Genomic DNA, 13,100 nt, shown 5'->3' on the forward strand with positions numbered 1-13,100 from the left:
AAAAGTAATTTTAAATGTTATGTTGTTAAAAAATTCGAAAGGGTTCCGTCCAGGAATTCGATGTCCGCTTTCGGCTCGCGGCGAGGCGAAAGGCGCGGGCTTCAATTTCACATATTAAAGTACCTCCTCGTCCCCCTTCAATCTCTCCGGTAGTGTACTCGAGGAACGAGTACATCGCGGTCTCGGCACGCGGCCATTCCCCTCCGGATCCCCCGCGCCGTGAGCCTCGGTACAATATATCCCTAGGACGGCAGAATGGGCCGAAAAGCGCGCCCGAAGAAAGCGACGTCTCCACTCTCTCAGCTTTCCGTCGCGGAATGCCCGCGTGCAGGTGCATTCAAGTCGGATGCAAGTGCAGGCGCATCTGGACCGCAGGAGGTCCGTCCCGCGGGAGGAATTCCGCGTTTCCCCCCCGAGAATTTCAGTTTTCAGATGAAATTTCCAAAAGACAAAATTCCAAAGGATGCCTTGACTTTGGGGGAAAAGGACCCCCGGTTCCCGGGGGATGAAAAAGTCCCGGTACCCACGCTGACCCCGTATCGGAGGGGGCGGGTCGATACGGCAATTAAGCGGGATTGTCTTCCCCAGACGCGGCGCGTTTTTCCGCCGCACCCGTGACGCGGATGAATTAACGGCGCGAGTGCGGCCGGCATGATTTGTCGGCGCGTGTGCCAACGCGACTTATATGTCTATCTATTTATCGAGAAAATTACGTCGCGACATAGAATTCTCCTGAATTTTGCGAAGTTAGGGGCAACTCCGATACAGGGATGCCTTTGCTTCTTCGATTTATCGTTGACTGGGTCGACTTCCGGCCTAGTCAGGTGCATTCGACGGGATGCATAGGGCCGATCTTGCCGGGGACGACTCGCTAAGAAAACAGGGAGGGACCCCCCACGGGGAGGGCTTAATATATTCACGGGGGAGGAAAACTCGAGCGGGCTCGGAGGTGCATTCGGGCGAGCGGCCTGAAATTGAAAACTCCTACGCCCCGTCTGGAAAGTTTTCCGCGCGTTCTGGCCGCGCGGTCGTGGGTGCAGTTATTGCCTTTCCGCGCGTCCACGTCACGGGAAGAAATACGAAACAGGGAATCGGATCTAACCAAGGCCGGGGACACCGTTAACGCGGGCAGAAAATGAGATTTCAGGTGGAGGAAATGTTAACCCACCAAAATGGCGGATTGTTCATACAAGGTCGATTCGAATCCCGTGGAATTATGGAATTCCATCGGCTCACGGCGATGCACATGCAGCCTGCCTCGATGCAATCCGTGGGAACGTTATTGCTTTCCCGGATTCTTCCCGTTTCCTCGATGACGAAAATTCCTATCCCCCGATATATCCTGCGTAATCCCGCACTATCCACCCGAGGATTCCCCCGAAAGCTCCACGAGTCCTACTCTGCATTCCCGGAGTGCAGTCGAAGTGCATCGCCTAGTCAATTAGGGAGGAAAGAAGACGCGCTTTATCCCTGCGCCCCTCCCGCGTGATTAAATCTCGCGTGCTTGAAATATCTCCCATTGAAGCCCTCCCCGCAGACGAATGCACGTATGCACCAGCGCAGCAATGCAGGCGATCGCGTCGCAGCCAGCCGACGGTTGCATCGGGAATTGCATTGCCGTTGCACTCTCCAATGTTTAAGAGAACCCTCGACACGGCCAACCTTGACTGCATCGAGCCGGGAGAAATTCCTTTGCACCCGCGTGGTTGCAATTGGCTGGAAAAAGGTCGAGATGCATCCTCGAGCGAGACGTTTTCCGCGTCCCCTCCGCCGCGGATTAATCGCGACTCCACCTGAGGAGGGATGCACCCGGCAGACATATCCGGGAGGTTCCCTGAATAATTACCGAGAGGGCGATTTGAGGATTTTTCAACGGACATTTCACTGACTTTTCACAGATATCTCACATATGTCTCACGTGCATCTCACCTATACTTCCCGATTTTCGAGGGCCGGCCATCGGCGCGTACCTTTGAGCCGCGAGGAGTTTGCCACTCGCGGCAGGGATGGAGCCGAAGAGAAGGAGAGAGAGGGAGAGGGAAGATTTCTTTGACTTTGTGCCCGGTTACGTTTCCGCACAACCCTCTCGTCCATTCAGCGTTTCGAGTAGCTGCCGCTCGGCCGACTACCACTACGTTTGTACGTAGAAATTCAATGCGACACCCATTGTTCGGCTCGAGTAGCGCGCTTCTTGGGCATCGAGTCTCGAGTCTCTCTCAGCCGAAAAGACCGAAATAAAGAGACAAAGGGAGAGGGTCCAAGGGAGAGTGGATGGATGCACTACACGCCGGAAAGGGGTTGTCGCGGCGGGGGATGGGAAACCAAATTTCCCGCCACTTTTCCCGATTCGTTTGATCGCCCCGCGTTTTCAGCTCCCCTCGTCGGGGCCCTTGAAAAAACGTCCCGGGGGATTAACCCGCGCTTTGCGAAATTCCCACCGGCGAGGAGGTGGGTCCAGGGGGCGTAATTTCGTGTAAAATAATGTCCAGGGCGATGCGACATCCCCAGAACCGTCCAAAATGACCGCGCCGAGAGAAGCGTCCTTTCCTCCGGCGCCGAAAATGAAAAGTACTGCCTCCACCCCTTCCAGGGGGTGGGGCCCTCCTCCTGCCCCCTTCCCCGTCCTCTCTCTTCGTTTTCCACGCCTTACGCGAGTAATGCGAACGAATAAAAACCCTGTAACTGGCGCGTTCGCCCCTCCGGCATTTTTTTATTTTTTTGCTTACCCGGCGTGCCCCTCGATTTTCCACCATTTACCATTTTCCCTGTTGTCCGCTGATCTACCGACGCGAAGACCGCGATGTTCCCCGTTTTTCCCATTTCTCTCATTGATTTTTCAAAGTTCCGGCCCCTGATATCTCGGATCTTCCCCTTCGGTCCTACCCCTTGCGGGGTTTCGTCAAATTCTCCGGTTTCCGAGGGCGAGGGCCTTTTCCTTCCCCCTTGAAAAGTCCCTTTTAACTTGTTTTTCCTCCCCCTATCGCCTCCACCCCCGCGAGATTCCGGGTTTAATTCCCCCCAGGCGTGCCATTAGGGGCTCGCAACTCGAGGGCTCTGCGACGAAATAATTCCGCCATGATGGGCGCAATGCCGAGGAGAGCACGCAGAGTCAAGTGTGAAGCGAGTGGCTATTTTCGGTGCCTCGTTAATCTAATGTGCCTGACCACCCCGAAGAGCGTCTTTATGGTCAATAATTTCGTCTGCCCCGTGACGCTGCTCCCTGCCTTTCTTTTTTAATGAATTTCCCTCCCCCGAAGGGTGCACGGACACGCCAAGGGCGATTGACGCTTGAAAGAGTACGGCGATCCTCCTGGGATCCTTTAAAAAATAAAAAAAAACAATAATCCCCCGCGTCCTTTCGACCGGCACAAAAGGATTTAAGTTGACGTGAAAGTGACGTTACGAGGTCTACGGTTTATTAAACATTTCTGCTAGCTGGACGTATACCGAATTCCGCGATGTACCGATTACCTCGCCCCACGGGACCCCATCCCGCAGGACCTCGTCCTACCTCCCCGATTTCGCCATTAATTCCCCCAAATTCTCACGTTTCTCAAACTCCCGAGCCACAACCTCAACCCTCCTCTTCCCGATACCATCCAGGAGGCCGCAGTAAAGGACCCTGGAAGGACCTCAAAGAGGTCCTGCAGGAGGCCGGTACTGCATCCCGCCGGGATTTTCGCGATAAGTCGAGCCTCCACCTTGTACGGTCCAACCCGAGAGTCGAAATTAGGAGCCCATCTCGCAGATCCGATCTCAGCCCTCGCAAAACGCGAGGTCGTCGCCGTTAAACGAGGAATAACGGAAATGGAGCTTCCGGGGAAACGGCGAAGCTTCCCCCTGGTCACCTCCCCCTGGGAGGGGGAGGGGTAACGACTTCAATCCCTGCGCGTAACATCCGGAAAAAGTGGACGCCGACTAGTCGATTGCGATTTACGAGGGACACCCGCGGGCGAATATTCGGAAGGGGAGATATCCTCACCGATCGATCCACCGATCGATATTTAACATCCCTGAATTTTTACGGGGGGGTGTCTGTCTCGCGGCTCGTTCGATTGACGGATCGCCGACATCGATATCGCAAATGCAGATCGAGTCGAGACGACCTCTTTAGCGACCTCCCATTAGCTCCGACAGGAGCGTTCGATTATTCCCGATAATTGCCAGCCGATCGGGCCGATGTGCCGCCGCGATGGGCGATCGAGTACACGGGAATTAATTATTGAAATTAATTGCAATTAGGTAGAGAAATTTCGCCGAGTTGAGTTATTCAACTCTGACCGTTTTCTTCGCATCATGCGAGCAAGACTTTGTCAACGATACCGGCCCTTGTTAAAAAATGCAAATGAATTGTTTTTTTAATTTTTTCTTTTTTTCGCCATTCGGGCTAATTCGAGGCTCGATCAAAGTGGCGTTCGAGGACGATCAATCACAAGCGAGGATTAACTTCGTCGAGGGGCACAATCGGCAGAGGTGCTCGATACGCTCGTAGCTATGAAATGCCCGAGATGTGGGAAAAAAAAAAAAGAAAAAAAAAACAGGAGTGAGTTTTTCAGCGCTGGAGGCACGCGTTGATACCTTATCACCTCCAAGGTGGATTTTCCGTGCGCGGGAATAGAGAAATAGGAGAATATCGCGCTTTAGAAAAGCGGAGCCCGACGCGACTCCGGGGAGACAAGGCGAAGGGGGGTCCCTGTTTTCCGCTCCGGCCCGATTTATGGGCCCGTGGAAACTATTCGACGTTTCCGCCTCGGCGTATTTCATGGCCCTTTCCCGGGTAGTTTGAAAATTCGATAAATCTCCCGAAGAATCGGGAAGCGCGGCGCGGGTTAAGGCGACACGAAAGCGGCGACAAAGAGGTCTCGTCCGTGAGACTTTTCTCTCAAGTGGATCATGGACATTTTAAAAATCACAAGTTATTAAATCTCATAGGTATCGGGACCGTCCTTAGAGTATCCACATTGACGTCGTCAAGTTTGGAGCGATTCGGTGCACCGAGTTCGGAGGAAAGTCTCATACACGGTACGAAAGGGATGTTTTGTTAAAAGGATAATGATTAGCCTCAAACTACGTGGAATAAATGGAAAGGATTAAAAAAAGGAATAAAGGGTAAACAATGGTGATATTTCATCGTCGGAGGTCGCATCCTCGCGAATCGCTCTAGTCGAGGACAGGAAGCCGGAGTGCAGGGGCTCAGCGCAGGTGCATCCGGCGACAGGTTTCGCAACGAGGTAATTAACATCACCATTTGTTCCTTCGACATCCAGGCAATCTCGCCTGGGATTTATAGTCATATAGGGAGGTCTGCTCGAGGCCTGCGACTGGCAGTATCTTATCCGAGGCCTCGGCGGGTGCACATAAGAGAGCCCAAAGGAGAAGGACAATGCAACAGGGATGCCCCGGGTGTCCTCGCAAAGCCCGGTAACAAGTTTGATAACGGGCCAACTTCCCCGCCCGATGGCCTCCCCGTTAACGAGGGTTGAATTAATCGCGCCCGAGGAGGGCGTCGCGTTGCACCGTTGCACCGATGCACCGGTGCAGCGGCCCCGCGCGCTACAAATCTCGATTTATCCCTCGGACGTGCCGCCCCGCGTAATTCGCCGCGATTGCGGCCGCCTCGCGGCCAATCTTGCGGACCTCCTGGACCCAGGAAACGTCGATGCGACCGCAAAGACTGCACCCGGTGCAAGGGCGGCGAAGACCGCGCGGACTGCGGGCGAAACGCGCGCCGACCTCGCTCCGGAAAGCCCGCGGGTTCGCTAATGATGAATTAAGCTCGGCTCGCCGGAGAAAAATACGCGCTGACTCGACCTTTCCCTTTGCGGTGCGTTTAGAAAAGTCCCGGGCGAGAACTTTCGAACGGGTCCTGTGCGGGATTTTTCGAAAAAGTCCTGTGAGGGATTTTTCGATAAAATTCCGCGCGGGGATTTTCGATAAATCTCGAAATAACGCGGGGAGGAATTCCGCGCGGCGGATGACTCGTTAAAAATTCGGGGATCTCGAAGTGCACCCTGAAAGGGGCGCTCCTCGTCGAGGGGTTTCCGGACGTAGGGAAAGGTCGGGAAAAAAGAAAAATATATTCAAGTATCTACCGTCTGCCGAAGCGAGGGAATGATTCTCTATTACCGCGGATTATATCCCCGCGTGTATCCTCGGCCGGAGGAAACGGCGCGGAACTCCCGGTGACAACGGAGTCGCGCTATCGACCTTAAGCCCGACTTACGAGCCAGGATTTCCCTCCTTATTTCCGGCTCGAAGGTGCCCGAGGTGAAACGTCCTCCCGAGAGAAACCGGGCTTTTCGATCGCATCCTGACAGGGTGTGCACGTGGGCGCATGTATATGCACACGTACGCGTGTACATGCACGTGGGCGCGAGCATACCCCCAATCGCACACAGGTAAGAGATAAGGGGAACGCAAAGGGAATATCCCCGGCCAGGAAGCAAATGAATTCCTTCGCGTAATCCCATTCGACATTGCGTAAAGAATTTCTTCCCAACGGGGGACGCTCTCCCTTCCCCCCTTCCTTGGTTTATCCTTCCTCCCAGCGGGTGAGAAATCGGACAGCAAGGACACCTCGGACCTCCCTCCGTTATCCTTCCTCCTCGGAGGACTCTCCCTATTAACGCTAGAACTACCAAGGCCAGTCAAAATGACTGGTTTTCAAATGGCCCATCTTATAAAAAAAAAAAAAGAAAATCCGCCGGTAGTTCTAGTGTTAATTCCTGCTACAATGATAAGAATTGATAGTACCATTTCTGAGGACGAGCCATCAGTCCTCGCAGGGACAACGGAGAAAGGGTTGAAATGGCCGGGAGGGAGCTGTATGGAGAGCTCGTGCCAAGAGATTTATCACTCAAAAGGCGGAACCAACGGAAGTCGCGCAGAACCGGAAATGAAGGCGCACTGAATGCACGATGCACCGGGCGCACTTCTAACGAGTCGAGGAGTTAGGGGAATTTTCAGGGATCTTCGACCCTCCATTTATCTCCTCGACTTCGGGACCGGTGCAATTTCTCGCTCCGCTTTTTACGCGTTATATGCAACTTTCGCGATGCACCCATTATGCGTTATACATATTATTTCGTACGGGAAGATCTCCAGCCACAATTTCATACACATTTCGTCCCGTCGACTCAGATCTCTCGTCGCGCTCTTTATACACTTTATATACCATTTTATCCGGAATAAGGGAGAAAGAGTTTCAATTTCGCCAAGAAATAACGGAGACAGGGGGAAAGTGGGGACGGTGAAATATCGGCGGACCCGCGGAAAGCTCACATCCGGTGCTAAACTTGGACGCGGCCGGACTTCCTGCCCAAGGATTCGATCTAGCCTCGGACTTGACCCAACCTCGACATTGGCGGAGAATAAAAGTGTCCGCAAGAGTCCGGGACGCGGGAGGTCGCTTGGTGGGCCCTTTTTCGGAAGGATCGAGAGCGATTCAGCATTCCGCGGGATAATGGACCGGAAATGAAGTCGCGGAGCCAAGCGCGGAGACCCATTGACGAGGCGAGAGAGCGATAGAGAGCCTCTCGGCGTTTCTTTCCCAGAGCCCGAGGCCTCCTCGGCGCACGGACTCGAGACCCTGAAATTGAGCATTAAAAATTTCGCCTTCCTAAATCCCGCGGCGGATCGATCGCGCCTGCCTAATAGGCATTTCTTCCGGGGCAAGAAAAAAAAAAAAAAGAAACTACCCGCGGATTAAAATTTACACCGACGTGGTAATTTCCCAGGGGCTAATCGCTGACGCGAGTAGCGTTATCTCGAGAAAACTCGAGCGGTTTTCCCTAATGAAGGGAACCGAGCGTTTCCGCGCCATCTAAGAGACGCAGCGACTATCGCGCGCTGCGCGAATCCCAAAAGTTAAGGCGCTCTTCCCGCATGCCAGACCCACCTTCTTGGACCCCTTGGGAGTAGATCTCGAGGGACACCGGGAGCGAGGCACTTGAGGAAGGCGCGCGACGGGTACCAGGGAGCGCGGGAGTCCTTCGGGGCCACTGGGTCACTGGAGACCACGCGCAGAAACGTCCTCTCGGCGCGGCGGTAGCGCGCGAACTGACTCCCCTCAGCGCCCGCATCACCCATATCGCCCGCCGGGCACCGCCGCGCGCCGGGTTGCGCTCCGCAGGCGCCGATTGGCCCGCTCCAACGGAAAGTCGCCCCTCATTGGCCCGCCCGCCGGCTCCACCAGTCGCGCGCTCTCGCTTTCCGATCCCCGAATGCAAATACAAATGCAAGTGCTCTCCAAAGGCGCATTTTTACCACAGTTCTATCACATTTTCACCACATTTTTAGGAGTGCTTGATTTATTTAGGACGTTATTGGTCCAATTACGCCTCGTAGAGGTGATTCGAGTTGCGAAAGGGACGCGCCTTTGACGGCTCCTGCAAGTGCAAGTGCAACCCTGGACCCATTGCACCACAGGGGACTGGCACATGCAAATCGGGAACAAACATCGCGAGTAACAGCGAAATTAATGTCGCTTCCGTGATAGCAAACCGTCATTCGGCGCGGAACCGCCAATCCTGAAAATGCATCTCGCATGCTGACCCACCGACGAGAGATGATCGATTTATGCACCCTCGCTCGAGGAACCCGTGAATTCGAATCGTTGGTAAATACCGACGCCGTGTAAAGATACACGCGTGATTTCGCGTATATATCCCCTCATCCACGGAATAACAGACGCGACTCTATGGACGCGCGTATATGTCGCAGCTGACTCTCGACTGCAACCCGCGGGCTCGATTTATTCTCTCAGGAAGTTCGTAATTAAATATCGCTAGGTGCATATTGCACCTCGGTAATTCACCAGCCGGATCGCTAAATCAAAGGACGGAGCATACCCAGGGAAAAAAAAAATTAGTTGACCGAAAGAAATACATGTCGTTAACACATCGTTGCCCGAATCCTGTGTAATTGCAAGAAACAATTGTTTCGTTGGGAAGAAAAATTATCTCGGTGATTTAAAGCAATTTTCTTTACCCCTACCCATTTTTTTTTTTCATGTGTTTGATTTCGCAGATTTTGGTTGTAACAATGCGTATTTCTTTGAGTCAACCATTTCTTTTTCTCAGGGTACAATACATACGTCTCGTGGGAGACCGGCCAGAAAAATGCGGAGCACGTTAGCTTCTGAAATCTTATTAGCGGAATTATTTGAGCGCCCTTAATTGCTGCTCTTTTCGGTGCTCGGCGAGGAAACTCTGGCCATTCAGGACGGGCAAGGAGTGTCTCGGGGAACAGGTGTCGAGGAACCTCTCCAGGTCGTGCAGCTTCCTGAGTTCCTCTTGGATGTGATTCAAGTACTCCCACCGGAGGGTTTTCAGCTGTTTCACGTAATCCGGGCATTCCTGGTGATTACATAAATTCTGGGAAAATGCGCCGAGACTCTGGCAGCAATCGCCCTGGAGGAGGCGTGTTATCTCCAGGCAAAGCTCCTGCTGCGTCGGCCCCGACTTCGGTAAATCGTCCTAAATTAAAAGGAGCCTTACAAAACAAATATACAAGGCCAGACGGAGCGCTTTGAGGCGCAACGATTCGACGCTGCAGATGCAATCATTTCTTTTTTCTCATCCTTCCTTCACCGAAAGCCCAACTTTCAGTTATTGTCGAGCGAGGCGAAAGTTGCGTGATATCGTCAGACCGCCCTATCACTGGACAGGCATTTAAAAACTGGACTTCCGGTTTGAAGGGAGGATGAAAAATGGACTCGCGTGTAATCGCCCACTTTCCTCCATCTTAACGCGATATTCTATTTTCCGGCATTTTAGAGGGTACCTTTCTTCCCTCGGGAACCGTTCCCAGCTCTCGACTCAAGGCTCGATCGATCAGGCTCACTATGTAGCTTTTGCTCGCATGAAGATCCAAATCCCCAGCCCCGTAGACGTTCTTCCTCTTCGTGGTCGTCGCCTCGGAAGTTCTCTTAGATGTCTCCTCTATATTTCTACCGATTTCCTCGCTCGTCCCCTCTATACTCGGTGTCGAAGTACAGCGGCAATTTTTGCAAAATGCCACCTCGCTCTGCCTCGTTTCGGGGATTTCCTCCTTCAAGGAGTCCGCGACTTTCTTCGAGACCTCTTGAGACTGAGTTTCCGCCCCGAGAATCGACTGGCAGCTCCTGCTCGCCTCTCCAAGTCTCAGCCCTCGCGTTTTTTCCTGTAATCGAGGGAAAAGGAAGGACCGAATCGAGTTTCGACTTTCCAAATAATTCTTTGACTATTTCGAGAAATTGGAAATAGCGGAAGTACCGCTTCTGTCCGAGTGGTGGTCGCGATCTCCAAGGAAGAGGGTTGTTCGGTGCCTTTTGGAGCTTTCTTCGGTGGAAAGTCGACCTTCCTTATGATCTCGTCCTCCCCGGATTTCCCCTCTTTCTCCTCGTTACCCTGTCGGCACTTCTTTTTCTCAAACTCCCGGATCTCGAGGATCAACTTCTCCAGCTCCTGTTGATCTTTCCGCAGCTGCATTAGATCTTCATTTCTGGCTTTCTCCTTCTTGCCGGATGCTGGGCCACTTCCTGCCGGCCTCGGCGACCTCTTCCTTTCGTGTAATTCCGGGGAACGTGGGTTTCCGTGGTGCCTCTTTAAATTTTCGCCGTCCAGGTTTGAATTTTCACGGGGCAGTGGACTCTGAAACGGTCCGAATATTCCTAGATGGTTTTTATTTTTTACTTCATTTCATAATTTAACTGCAGCCTTGGATGGAATCTAGAAAGGCACATCCTGGGAAACATTTTGTAAGATACGCCCGCTCTCGAAATTCCGTCGTTAAAATTGAGAGCTCTGTCGAGTCGCAGCTTTTGAGATCATTTCGGTATCTAAACGGTATTCCAGAATTAGCTGCTCGAAGGACTCTCTTCGCGATTACTTCCAGGATGTGCCATTAACCCGTCAAGCGCCCAGCAATAACGACTAGAAAGCAAGGCTCACTCGCAGGAAGACATTGTACGGTAACTGCACGATTAATATCTAGATTGTGGAAATAAATTAAGGGCTCTGCGGGAAATGGGGCCACTTCCGGGACGAAACCGAATTAACCGGACCGCAATCACGCCGATTAATTTCCCGAGCGCTGATGAACTATAGACTTTAGAAAAATGAGATCCCTGAAGGTCCTTTTCGGGGTGGATTTCCTAAATGGAGCGCAAATGCGAGATTTACCAGCCGGTCGTTGCATCGATCCTTCCTCGGTGCACTCCTGGACTCCATGAATTTGCAGGACCTCTCGTTCCGACTGGCAGGACTCGGGTCGACCAGATCTTGGAAAAGGACCTCGAGGACCGGGTCGGCTTCGACTTTTCCGTTTTTTTTCAACCGGTGAGACGGGTTCCCTTTTTTCGAGCACCTTGCAGCTCGCAAATGTCCTGGAGATGCCCCGCTCTGGGGCTTTTTCGATGACGGGTAGGACGAATCCGCCAGGACTCGCTCGTAACGATCCAGGATGACCTCGACGTTCTCGGAGGTTTTCCTGGGCAAAAACAAGCCATATATACCATGATGTCCGAGGAAAGTTCCAAGGATTCAGCATGGACTGCTGCCAGGCATCTGGGGGCACGCTCGAGTTCCTTCGAGGGAGGAGCACCGAAATTTCGACTTTCCAAGCGTTCCTCGGCAATGAATCACAATTGCTGGCCGCCGCCCATTCGATCGCCATTTAATGATCCAGCCTTGTTGCGAAACGATGTGCCGGTAAATCGAAAAGCGGGGCTGCACTTTTGCAGATCTTCCGATTCGAAGTGGACGGCCGCCTGCAGGATTGCATCCCGGCGCTGACCCGTAAAGAGGGAAGTTTCGCTGCAGCCATTATGCAACTCCTGGCGCGGGATTCGCCTATTACTGCCGACCTAACCATCTCCCAAGAATGCCCGGCAATTTTATCGAGTTATGGGATGCATTATTTCCGATGTCCCCCAGCGATGACAAACCTTGGCCCGAGTGGCGAGAATCTCAACGCGTCCGGGCCGCACCGGCAGGACGAGCAATGTCGAACTTTCGATTTCCGTCTTCTCCTGGGATTCTCGAGTGCATAATTTTCCAACTGCATCAGAGACTCGCATCTGTCGCAGGGCTCTTCTTTGGTGGAGCATCGATGATGCAGAGGACATTTTTGGGCCTTGGGCCCGTGCCATGCCCCGCTTCTGTACAGTTCCTCCGTTCGGATGCACTCTGTCTCGTTGCTCTGCGTTAAAGTGCATGCATTATTTTTTTTTCCTCCGATGCAAATGACTGACGGGAGGTTTTGCAACGATCTGCATAGTGTCGGATGCATTACCATGTCCGGGGAATTTCGGGCCATTTTTTCGGCTTGGTTAGATCGACCTGGCAAAGCCGGATCGAACAGCATCCCGGGTCCAGCGGGTCTCCGATGGGAATTTGACGCTTGTCATAATCTCCGCCAACAAGGATCTCTTTTTCGGGCAGATTACACTTGACTCTCCGATCGGGGCTCGCGGGTTAAAAATCGGATCCAAAAAGAGGCGCCTTTGACGGGTCGAGCCGTTGTTTCCCGACACTCGGAAGTCGTCTGCACGGAAAAAATGACACCTCCACTTTTGACAAAGCACGACTTGCCGATAAAGTTCTTCTCTTACCGCGGTAATAATTGCATCTCTGTTTATAAAAAAAACTAATTAGCAACAAAGGAGTACGAAATTTTCTTCGATCGCGTTAAAGTGGACGCGCTGGCTTAACGGCGAGGGAACAAATTGATTTTAAAAGTAATTCTCTTTTGCAGTATCCGGAGTTTCGCTTTACTTGCACTTTCGGCGTGAAGGAAATACCTCCGGGATCCTGATTCTGGGAGTGTCAATAGGTTGTCCTGGAGGAGATTCGATTGGACGAGGACAAACTGGGATGCGCAGAGCTCGGCTTACGACCGGATCGAAACTCTTTCAGGAGGGTTCATTAGATCCTCCGAGGATTTTCATTCAGGTCGTATAATCCAGGTCGAGTCAGTGGAAGGACACGGGCTGCCTCGTCCTCTTCCGATTGGGAAATGAATTTTCCCGATACAGCTTTTCCTTAGGTTCCCCCGCCACGGCGTGGAAGTGCAAGATGTCCTGCAGGGGCTCGGAGATAGAATCGGAGCGTGAATTATTG

The 13,100-nt window shown here is 52.7% G+C and overlaps 1 protein-coding gene across 1 annotated transcript; it reads right to left on the reverse strand.

Annotated features, from left to right (window-relative positions):
* Positions 1–9,158: 9,158 nt before the first annotated feature.
* LOC105700239 lies at positions 9,159–12,256 on the reverse strand. The gene is made up of 6 exons (XM_023434508.1): positions 12,233–12,256; positions 11,927–12,180; positions 11,163–11,469; positions 10,338–10,631; positions 9,784–10,221; positions 9,159–9,440 (listed from the first exon to the last, which is right to left on the reverse strand). Exons 1-6 carry the CDS (start codon positions 12,254–12,256, stop codon positions 9,159–9,161), a joined length of 1,599 nt encoding a protein of 532 aa, XP_023290276.1.
* Between the last annotated feature and the right edge of the window lie 844 nt (positions 12,257–13,100).

The sequence above is a fragment of the Orussus abietinus genome, unplaced genomic scaffold (genome assembly GCF_000612105.2).
Source record: "Orussus abietinus isolate OABI.00-Male unplaced genomic scaffold, Oabi_2.0 scaffold18, whole genome shotgun sequence".
In the NCBI taxonomy this organism is placed as follows: Eukaryota; Metazoa; Arthropoda; class Insecta; order Hymenoptera; family Orussidae; genus Orussus; species Orussus abietinus.

Excerpts from the sequence above, each read along its gene's own strand:
- LOC105700239 (XM_023434508.1), bottom strand. The coding sequence starts at position 12,256 with ATGCAGATCGTTGCAAAACCTCCC. Across the intron at positions 10,632-11,162 it reads ATCGATGCAACGACCGGCTG|AGTCCACTGCCCCGTGAAAA; the intron begins GTAAATCTCGCA and ends GGACCGTTTCAG. Across the intron at positions 9,441-9,783 it reads CGGTTCCCGAGGGAAGAAAG|CTTTGCCTGGAGATAACACG; the intron begins GTACCCTCTAAA and ends ACGCAGCAGGAG.